We start from the raw sequence: 8,983 nt of genomic DNA, 5'->3' as shown, positions 1-8,983 counted from the left end.
TACCAACTTGGGGAGGAAAGGGTTTATTTGTCTTACATCTCCCAGGTCGCATGCAGTTCATCAGGGGGCCCAAGGTAGGAACTCAGGGCAGGAACCTGGGGGCAGGAGCTGGAGCACAGGCCATGGAGGAATGCTGCTTACAGGCTTGCTCCCTTGGCCCCTGCTCAGCCTGCTTTCTTATGCAACACAGGCCCACCTGCCCAGGGGTGGCACCACCCACAGTGGGCTGGGCCCTCCCACATCACTCATCAAGAAGATGCCCTTCAGACATGGCCACAGGCCAGTCCAATAGAGGCAATTCCCCGACTGAGGCTCCCTCAACCCCAGGTGTGTCAAGTTGATACTAAAGCTATCCAGCACATAGTCCCCTCAGCAGAGGTGGCTTTGATGGCTTTTGGCTGCAAGGCTTGTACTTTCTACCCCACTGCTGTCCATGGTGCTTATGGGAATGCCTTCCAGTGTCCCTTGGGGGGGGCAGGGGTGCAGGGGGAGGGGGAGGTTGAGCATAGGACAGCTTATGAGGAGTAGCTGGACAGAGGCCCATGGGATGTGTGATGTTGTGTTCTGTTCCTGACAATTCAGCATCTACCTTTGATTCCCACAGGGTATGACACCACTGATGTATGCCTGTGCTGCTGGAGATGAAGCCATGGTCCAGATGTTGATTGATGCTGGGGCAAACTTGGACATCCAGGTAAGAAAACTCTTTCCCCAAGCCTTCACCCAGTGAGTGGCCACCCCAAGGTCTCTAGCGGCCAGGCTAGGTGTGATGTTTTAGACATACACAATAGATATGCCTCACTAGGCTAGAAATGTGCACAAAAAACAAAGCAAAGAGCCATGGCATGGTGACACATGTAATCCTACACTCTGGAGGTTGTGGCAGGAGGATCTCAAGTTTGAGGCTAGCCTGGGGTACATAGGGAAACTCCATCTTAAAAACAAGCCCAGGGACTAGAGAGATGACACCACAATTAAGAGCACTTGCTGCTCTTGCAGAGAGAGGCCCAGGTTCAGTTCTCAGTACCCACATGGCAACTCACAACTGTCTATAACTCCTGTTCCAGGGGACCCAACACCCTCTTCTGACCTATGCAGGCACTGCATGCATGTGGTACACATATGTGCAAATAAGCACATACAGAAAATTTTAAATTAATTAAAATTACAAACAAGCCTAGAAAAAGAGAGATGGGGTGATCAAAGCAAATCCTCCAGATTTGGACAGAGAGGAAGATGAGTGGAGAAAATGGCCATGATTCTGTTTTTATAGCCCTTGTCCTCTTTTACCAGGCTAATCCCCAGCTGTCCCTATGTCTGCCTGCCTCTGGTGTATAAAGTACTACTCTTCTGCCTTCTTTTGCCCAGCATAGACATCACTAATTGAACACCTACTCTTTCCTTTTGGTCATGTCTCCTAGGAGACATTATGAAGCAAATGTAAATAATACTTCAGTTAATTTGACCATCCTTGCAAGGTACCCCCTTACTAAGGTAACTGTATCATCTGCACTAGAATGTCACCTGTCCAGAAAATAGTGATCATATGTTGTGTTTTCCAGGTTCCAAGCAACTCTCCCAGGCACCCCTCCATCCACCCAGACAGCAGGCACTGGACCTCGCTGACGTTTGCAGTGCTACATGGACACATCTCTGTAGTGCAGGTGAGCTCTTTCCAGATGTGAAGATTGTCTCAGCTTCCCAGGTGTGCTGGGCCCTGTGCTTACTCCCAGCCCCCCACAAGGGAGCAGCAGCCTCATCAGAGAGCCAGAGGCACTGCCTCAGGCCTGACTTGCCTCAGAGAAGAGAGTAAGGATACTTGTAGAATTGTGAGGGCAGTAAGGGCACCAGCAACATGCCACTTAACTCCCAGGTCCTCAGGTCACTGAGGTCTGTGGGCCTTCACAGAAATCCATACTAGGGTTGATAGAATGCCCTCCTCCTCTGCAAGAGTCCAAGGCCTCTGAGGGCAGTGCAGTCAGGGTTACTTGTGGCAGTCAGCACAGCCCTAGCCTACAGCCAGGGCTCTGTATGTGGTTGATGCCCAACTAGCAACTACACCAAGCCTGCTTTACAGTTATTGCCCTCCTAGGGATTTGAGCAGAGTTACAGCCTTAGCCCAGGCTGGGCTTGCAGGCTCTGCCCTGGGCTGGCCTGGCCTGGTGCCCAGTTTCATCCAGCAGGCAGGTCTCCACCCCCATTGGGCAGTGGGCACAGCTGGTTTCTGACTGACAAGTCTCCAGCAGATGTAGATTGTCCCTGTGCTCCACACCCTACAGGGGAGCTGTGTGCTCACCTGGGCTTCTCATTCCTGGTCGCCAGGGAGGGGTTGGCAGAGATTTGTGAAGGTGTGTCTTCAAGAGCCTGGGAATGTGCAGAGTGAGCCCCTCCACAGCAGAATACAAGCAGCACCTCTGCCCCAAGGCAGAGCCCTTGGTATCAGTTAACCCCTTCCCATCTGTTCCCTAGACTTGTTGGTATAAGGAGAGGCCACTTGCTCTCCTGGCCAGCCTGTGACATTCCACCTGGCCCCACTCCTTAGCAACCTAAGTAGCTACTGAGCCTCTCCTATGAGGAGCACAAAAGCTGCTGGTCATGAGCCTTCAGTGAGCTGTCATTTAATCTCAGCAATGCTACAAGGCAGGCCTTCCTCCCCATTTTGCGGATGAGAAAGCCTTGGCTCAGGTCACTCACCAGTCATTGACCAGCAGTATATCTCTCACTTTCTAACATCTGCTATGTTCTGCTCATCTGTATGAGTTCTCCAGAAAGTCCCTGATTTGGTACTAATTGGTGGAGAAGTGTTGGAAAGAGAGAGATAGCTCCAAGGTAGTCACAGCTTAGGGGCTTGGGTGTAAGGCCACAGGAATAGAGATGAAGATTCTTGAAATGTAGAATCCTAGCCAGGCATGGTTGCACATGCCTTTAATCCCAGCACTCAGAAGGCAGAGCCGAGCAGATCTCTGTGAGTTCGAGGCCAGCCTGGTCTACATAGTGAGTTCCAGGCCAGCTGGGGCTACAGGGAGACCCTGTCTCAAAAAGACCAAAAAAGAAATAAGAAATGTAGAATCCTGAGGGTAACCAGGTGTTCTGAGCCTACAATTCCTCAACTGCCAGTGTCAGCTATTTCTTGGTCACATGTCTGGAGAGAATTGTGGTGCTGAGTGGTACCTTCTCCCTGTACCTAACAGCTGCTGCTGGATGCTGGTGCCCATGTAGAGGGCTCAGCAGTGAACAGCGGGGAGGACAGCTATGCTGAGACACCCTTGCAGCTGGCATCTGCAGCAGGTAGGTATACCACTACCTTGTCTAACAAGACTTCGCATTGCCATGAGGCTCTGGACTTATCACCAGGCTGCATGCTGCCTTTGGGAACCCTTAAGATTCTCCACCCCACCCAGGCCATTTCATCCACCAGTGTTGTGCTGAACATGGGGTCCAAATGGGATCTGGTAGGGCAGGGAGCCCTTCCCTCTAGAAGACCCAGGCACACTCCTGGTAACAGGACACAGCCACCTTCTCCCTCTCATTTCCCACTCACCTCCACTTCATCATCTCTGTTACATGTTGTGACCATGGACTTGCCCCCACTTATTCCAAGTTTCAGTGCTTGGAGACCCCTTTGCCCTGTCTTGCACCTTGGTATCCCTGCCATCAGCTGCCATCAAACTTAGCCACTTTGCCTTTCAGGGAACTACGAGCTGGTCAGCTTACTGCTGAGCAGGGGTGCTGACCCTCTCCTTAGCATGCTGGAAGCCAATGGCATGGCTTCTTCCCTCCATGAAGACATGAACTGCTTCAGCCACTCAGCCGCCCATGGCCACAGGTACCAGCCCCAGGATGTCTACCCCATGTAACCTGGGATACCGAGTTATGCTACCACAGACCTGAGGGTCCAGTGGCAGCAGAAGAGCTAGGCCTAGTAACCTTTCTTGAAACCAGGGCCTCAGTGTGTGTCAGCCAGAAAGATGTGGCCAGCATGAAGGCCCGAGACTTTGGAGACCTGGAGACACTGGGAAAGCTGCTTAGAGGGCCCCACAGCTGGGTCCTGGCACACTGACACGGCCTGCGTCTCCCATGCTGGAGCAGCTCATCCCTTTCCAGTAGACAGTTACTGCTGTAGCCACTAGGGCCACTTAGGACCGCATTCTTCCTTGAAGTTGGTGGTAGTTCTTCAGGGCCCATGATGGTGTCAGGGTAACCCCAGGGCTCCCATGCAGCACTTGGGCCAGCCATGAAGAGGCTGCTGGCAACTCCAGGAACATATGGCAGACTTGCCAGAGCTATTAGGCAGTACTGAGTGGGGCAAAGAGAAACAAGAAGTTACTAGAGGGCAGGAAAAAGGACAGAAAAGGAAAGCTGGCAGGCAGGATGCTAACTTGCAGTTTGGGGAACAGGGAGCTCTTCTCATCACTAGACTTGCATTTCTGCTGTGTCTCACTCCACAGCACCTGTACCTGAACCATTCTGCAGCCTTTGACCCCATACTTGCTCCATTCAAGCATGGGAGGAGAGCAGCAAGTGACTGCTGGATTTGTTCAGTGTGGGGTAGGCTGCTGAGGAGGAATGGCCATGACCAACCTTGTGTGCATCTGATGCCTCCACATCAGGCTCACACTAGCTGTCACCCTGTCTTAAGGTGGCAAAGCAACTAGGGCTCAGAAATCACATGGCCAGGAACACAGAGCTTATGATTCCTCAATAATACCATGACAGCAGAAGAGTGGGATCCCTGGCTTTTCCATGTGCCCCAAGATGGGGACTGCTGGGAGCACTCAGCTGCCCTGATGCACCGCATTTTGGCCATAGGGCTCTAAAAGGCAGCTCAGATGGAACTGCCCATCCTTTTGGGGAACCTCAGGCCTCCTTTTATTTCATCCCTGGGACTGCAGGAACGTGTTAAGGAAGCTCCTGACTCAGCCACAGCAGGCCAAAGCAGATGTGCTGTCTCTGGAGGAGATCCTGGCCGAGGGGGTAGAGGAAAGCGACACATCGAGTCAGGGTAGCAGCAGCGAGGGGCCTGTGCGGCTGAGCCGGACCCGCACAAAGGCCCTGCAGGAGGCCATGTACTACAGCGCTGAGCACGGCTACGTAGACATCACCATGGAGCTGAGAGCACTGGGTAAGACAGTACAGTTGTGCACATTTGCACAGAAATGCACATGTGGGGCTGGAGAGATGGCTCAGCAGTTAAGAGCAGTGGCTGCTCTTGCAGAGGACCTGGACTCAGTTCTCAGCACCCACATGGCTACTCACAAAAGGCTCTAACTCCATTTCCAGGGGACCCAACACCTTCTGGTCTCCACAGGCATTGCATACATGTGATGTACTTACATACAGGCAAAACACATATACCCATAAAATTTTTTAAATGCACATGTACACACACACACACACACACACACTTCTACACACGTGCACATGAACATAGTCACTCCCCTGATCCTAAAGTCCCAGCCCCAGCCTTGTCTCAGGCCCACCCTCTCTAGTCATAGGGACATGGATTACTCAGAATCTTCCTCACAGAACCCTGAAGATCACAGAGGAGTCAGCATATCCAGTTGCTCAGCCAACATTTTGGTCCTAGGGTCCATGAACTTTTGTGTGTTCCAAATAGGCCAACCAGTTTAACAGACTTGGACCAGATCCTACATTAGCTGCACACCACTTGATCTCTCCAAGTCTCACTTTCTAATTCTCTGTGTTTAGTGCTGATGATCCTCAACTAAGAATGCAATGTTGTCACCTAAAGCACATGACATGGTGCCCACTGTGAGCACCTGTCCATGACAGCAGTATTGCTATTGTGGGGTCAAATAAGCAGCCCTCTGGGCCTAGCCATCAAAACTGAGGCAAGCCTTTGCTGTCAGTGGGGGACATCTCTCCCACCTATAGATAATAAACCCCAGACACATCATTGTATCCCTGGAAAATGCCACTGGGTCTTTTTTAATGCACAATCCAGCTTGGCGGGGGGGGGGGGGGGAATGTGGGGGGGGGGGGGGGGGGGTAAGAGGCTATCATTAATTACCAGGCATATTACTGGTTGTCATGAACTTCACACAGTAGCTTTAAGTTGCTCTGTGGCCCCATTGACTCAGCCCAGAGAACTTGGTAAATACTCATATGCCTCAATGTGCACAGACCTATCACTGAGCTAGATGATGGTACCCCTTCATGATGGGACACAGGAAGGGAACCTTGTGTCCTTGAATGCCCTGAATATTTTCTGGGACCCAATTCTACCTGGTCATTCCTCCAGAATTAATGAGTCCTTCCCAGAAAATAATTCTAGTGGCCAACAACCAGTGGGCTCTCACTTGGATGAAGGCTTTCTTCCATGACATCTGACAGAAGCTGAAGCCTCTGGGCCTTGCCAGCTGGGCCTGGTAGAGTGAATTCAGGCTTCACACACAGGCTCTGCTGAGACACATGAAGCACTCAGTGGTGAGGGAGGGCCTCCAGTGCATCAAAGGAGAGCCCAACACCAAGGAAAGTCTAGGGACTGGGCTTTACTGAGAGGCAAATGACACCTGCCCTTCTCCCTGGCCAGGTGTCCCTTGGAAGCTGCATATCTGGATCGAGTCTCTGCGGACCTCCTTCTCGCAGTCACGGTACTCAGTGGTACAGAGCCTCCTGAGGGACTTCAACTCCATCAAGGAGGAGGAGTATAATGAGGAGCTTGTGACCGAGGGCTTGCAACTCATGTTCGACATCCTCAAGACCAGCAAAGTGAGTAGGGCCCAGCAGCCCTGGCTGAGGTCACAGAGCCCCTGGTTCCAGACCCCGGACAGCCATGTAGACTCATAAGCACAGACATTCCCTCACCCATGGACAGACACAGGCACATGGACAGATACTCACCCCAGTACCCAGACTTGCACTGCCTGGCTGTCCAGGGCGGAGGCCATGGCTATGTCTGGGCTGGAGCCAGGCCAAAACAGCCATTTGGAGAATCACAGATGAAGAGACAGGCCTCTTCGCCCAGCCAGAGCTTTCAAAAACAAAAGGCAGTGGCTGCTCCATTCCTGGCCTGGACTTTGAAACAAGCCTGATGTAGCTATAAACAGCCGCAGAGCGCGAGCTGACGGCCCTTTCCACCTCTCCCCACAGAACGACTCCGTCCTTCAGCAGCTGGCCGCCATCTTCACGCACTGCTATGGCAGCAGCCCCATCCCCAGCATCCCGGAGATCCGGAAGACCCTGCCGGCCAGGCTAGGTGCGGGCCTGACCCCGCTCAGGCTTGTCCCTCTTCCCTCTCTCCCCCTCACTCTGTCCTCCTTTTCTACTTCCAAGTGGAAGGCCCTGGCCTCGGTTTCTCTATCCCTTGCTTTTGTCTTCTGCCCCATTCCTAGCCCCAGCTCTCTTAGAAACACACACTCTGCCACTGTCTCTTCTGTCCACAGACCCTCACTTTCTGAACAACAAGGAGATGTCAGATGTAACTTTCCTGGTGGAGGGAAAGCTGTTTTATGCACACAAAGTCCTACTGGTGACAGCTTCTAACAGGTAGGCAGCCTCACAACAGCCCTGGAGTCAGGGCACTGGGCCGTCCTATTAGATTTGAGGGATGTTGTGAGTTTTCCTGAGATGTGAGCACATATATTCACTCCAGATAGGGCACTAATGACAGACCAAAGAAATGATTGCACCCAAGTCTAGCTTAGTAAACCAGTGAGTTTATTGGGGTTACTTACAGGAGTGAGTAAAGGGTTACTGATAGGAACATAGATGTCTCAAAGGCAAAAGCCCCAGCATGGTGCAAGAAAGCTGCATCCCCAGAGCTCCCTGTGTGACTTGCAGGCAGCTCCACTGGCCAGTCTCTTCTCCCTGGCAGTTATTACTGCTTCTATAACGTGGGGAAGGTCCTTGGGAATTTTATAAATTTCAGGAGCTCCCTGAGAATTGTCAGTTTTATTTACTTCCTGAGCCTTATTTCATTTACTTTGGAAAAGGATAGCTATACAACAAGGTGACCGTGCTGGAGAAAAGTGACCAAGGGGGCCCTACAACTCCTACCTGCCACAAGAGCACCAAGTGTGCTAGACACAGTACAGCCGGAGTGGAACCCCGAGCAAGAGGAAGTTCTGAGGGGTCTTGTTTCTGCTGAACTGCTGTTGCTGCTGATCAGAACACAAGAGTATTCTGGAATTAAAGCCAATGTTCTAACCACAGGCTTCAGGGGAGGGGTGGTGAAGTTGGAATGGGGCTGGGCCCAGCTGTCAGCCTAGGATGATGTAAAATGTCACTTGCTAAAAGTTATTTGGGGAACGGGGCACTCATTTTTAAAGTGCTCTGTCTACCAGAAGCTGGTCAAATAATAGATGGTGCCACAGCAATAGAACAAGTCACATTCAAGCCCTGTCTTGTCTCCTTGCTCCAGGTTCAAGACATTAATGACCAATAAATCAGAGCAAGATGGGGACAGCAGCAAAACCATCGAGATCAGTGACATGAAGTACCATATCTTTCAGGTGTGTGGGCCTCAAGCTCACCCTCTTCCCAGAAGGAAGTCCTTCTGCACAGCCTCCCTGCTACCCCCTTTGGGCCTTGTCCATCTGAGCTTAGAGAAAGCAGTGAGTCAGTCATGATATTACACTCTGTCCTCTGGATCCTGTGTGAGTTACCAAGTCAGTGGTCACAAGGGAGCCTTCCAGACTTTCCCTGGAGCTAGGGCTTCAGAGCCTGCCTTCATGGTCCAAGCAACCTGCACATAGACATGAAGGATGAACATACGCTAACCATTTGGTGTGTGGGTCCTGGCTCTGGCATGAGCCCAAGAACTTGCTGGAAATGTAGTGGTACAGGCCTCCAGCCTTAGACCCAATATCCTCACAGAATGCCTGGGTGGGCTGTGTACCCAAGGTCATAGGGCAAGGCTGATGCAGGCATCAACCCCAGCCCTACCCTCTATGTAGGAAGAGTGTGAGGAGACCATCCTGCCTATACAGGCCCCAGCTCATGTATGAGGCTGAGCAATGAA

At 51.8% G+C, this 8,983-nt stretch overlaps 1 protein-coding gene across 2 annotated transcripts in view; it reads left to right on the top strand.

Annotated features, from left to right (window-relative positions):
* The window catches only part of Abtb2 (ankyrin repeat and BTB domain containing 2), a 179,447-nt gene that overhangs the window by 163,760 nt on the left and 6,704 nt on the right, over positions 1-8,983 (top strand). Inside the window, exons 6-14 of one of the 2 annotated variants that reach the window (XM_008852359.3) lie at positions 605-694; positions 1,563-1,664; positions 3,192-3,288; positions 3,691-3,826; positions 4,893-5,122; positions 6,554-6,732; positions 7,114-7,219; positions 7,407-7,509; positions 8,384-8,474. In XM_008852359.3, the coding sequence (XP_008850581.1) occupies positions 605-694; positions 1,563-1,664; positions 3,192-3,288; positions 3,691-3,826; positions 4,893-5,122; positions 6,554-6,732; positions 7,114-7,219; positions 7,407-7,509; positions 8,384-8,474 (1,134 nt within the window). The other variant, XM_029555696.1, reaches the window with a different exon arrangement.

Source organism: Nannospalax galili, unplaced genomic scaffold (genome assembly GCF_000622305.1).
Source record: "Nannospalax galili isolate Female #2095 unplaced genomic scaffold, S.galili_v1.0 scaffold126, whole genome shotgun sequence".
In the NCBI taxonomy this organism is placed as follows: Eukaryota; Metazoa; Chordata; class Mammalia; order Rodentia; family Spalacidae; genus Nannospalax; species Nannospalax galili.
Note: the sequence above shows the minus strand (reverse complement) of the source record. Positions and strands in the feature narration are given on the sequence as shown.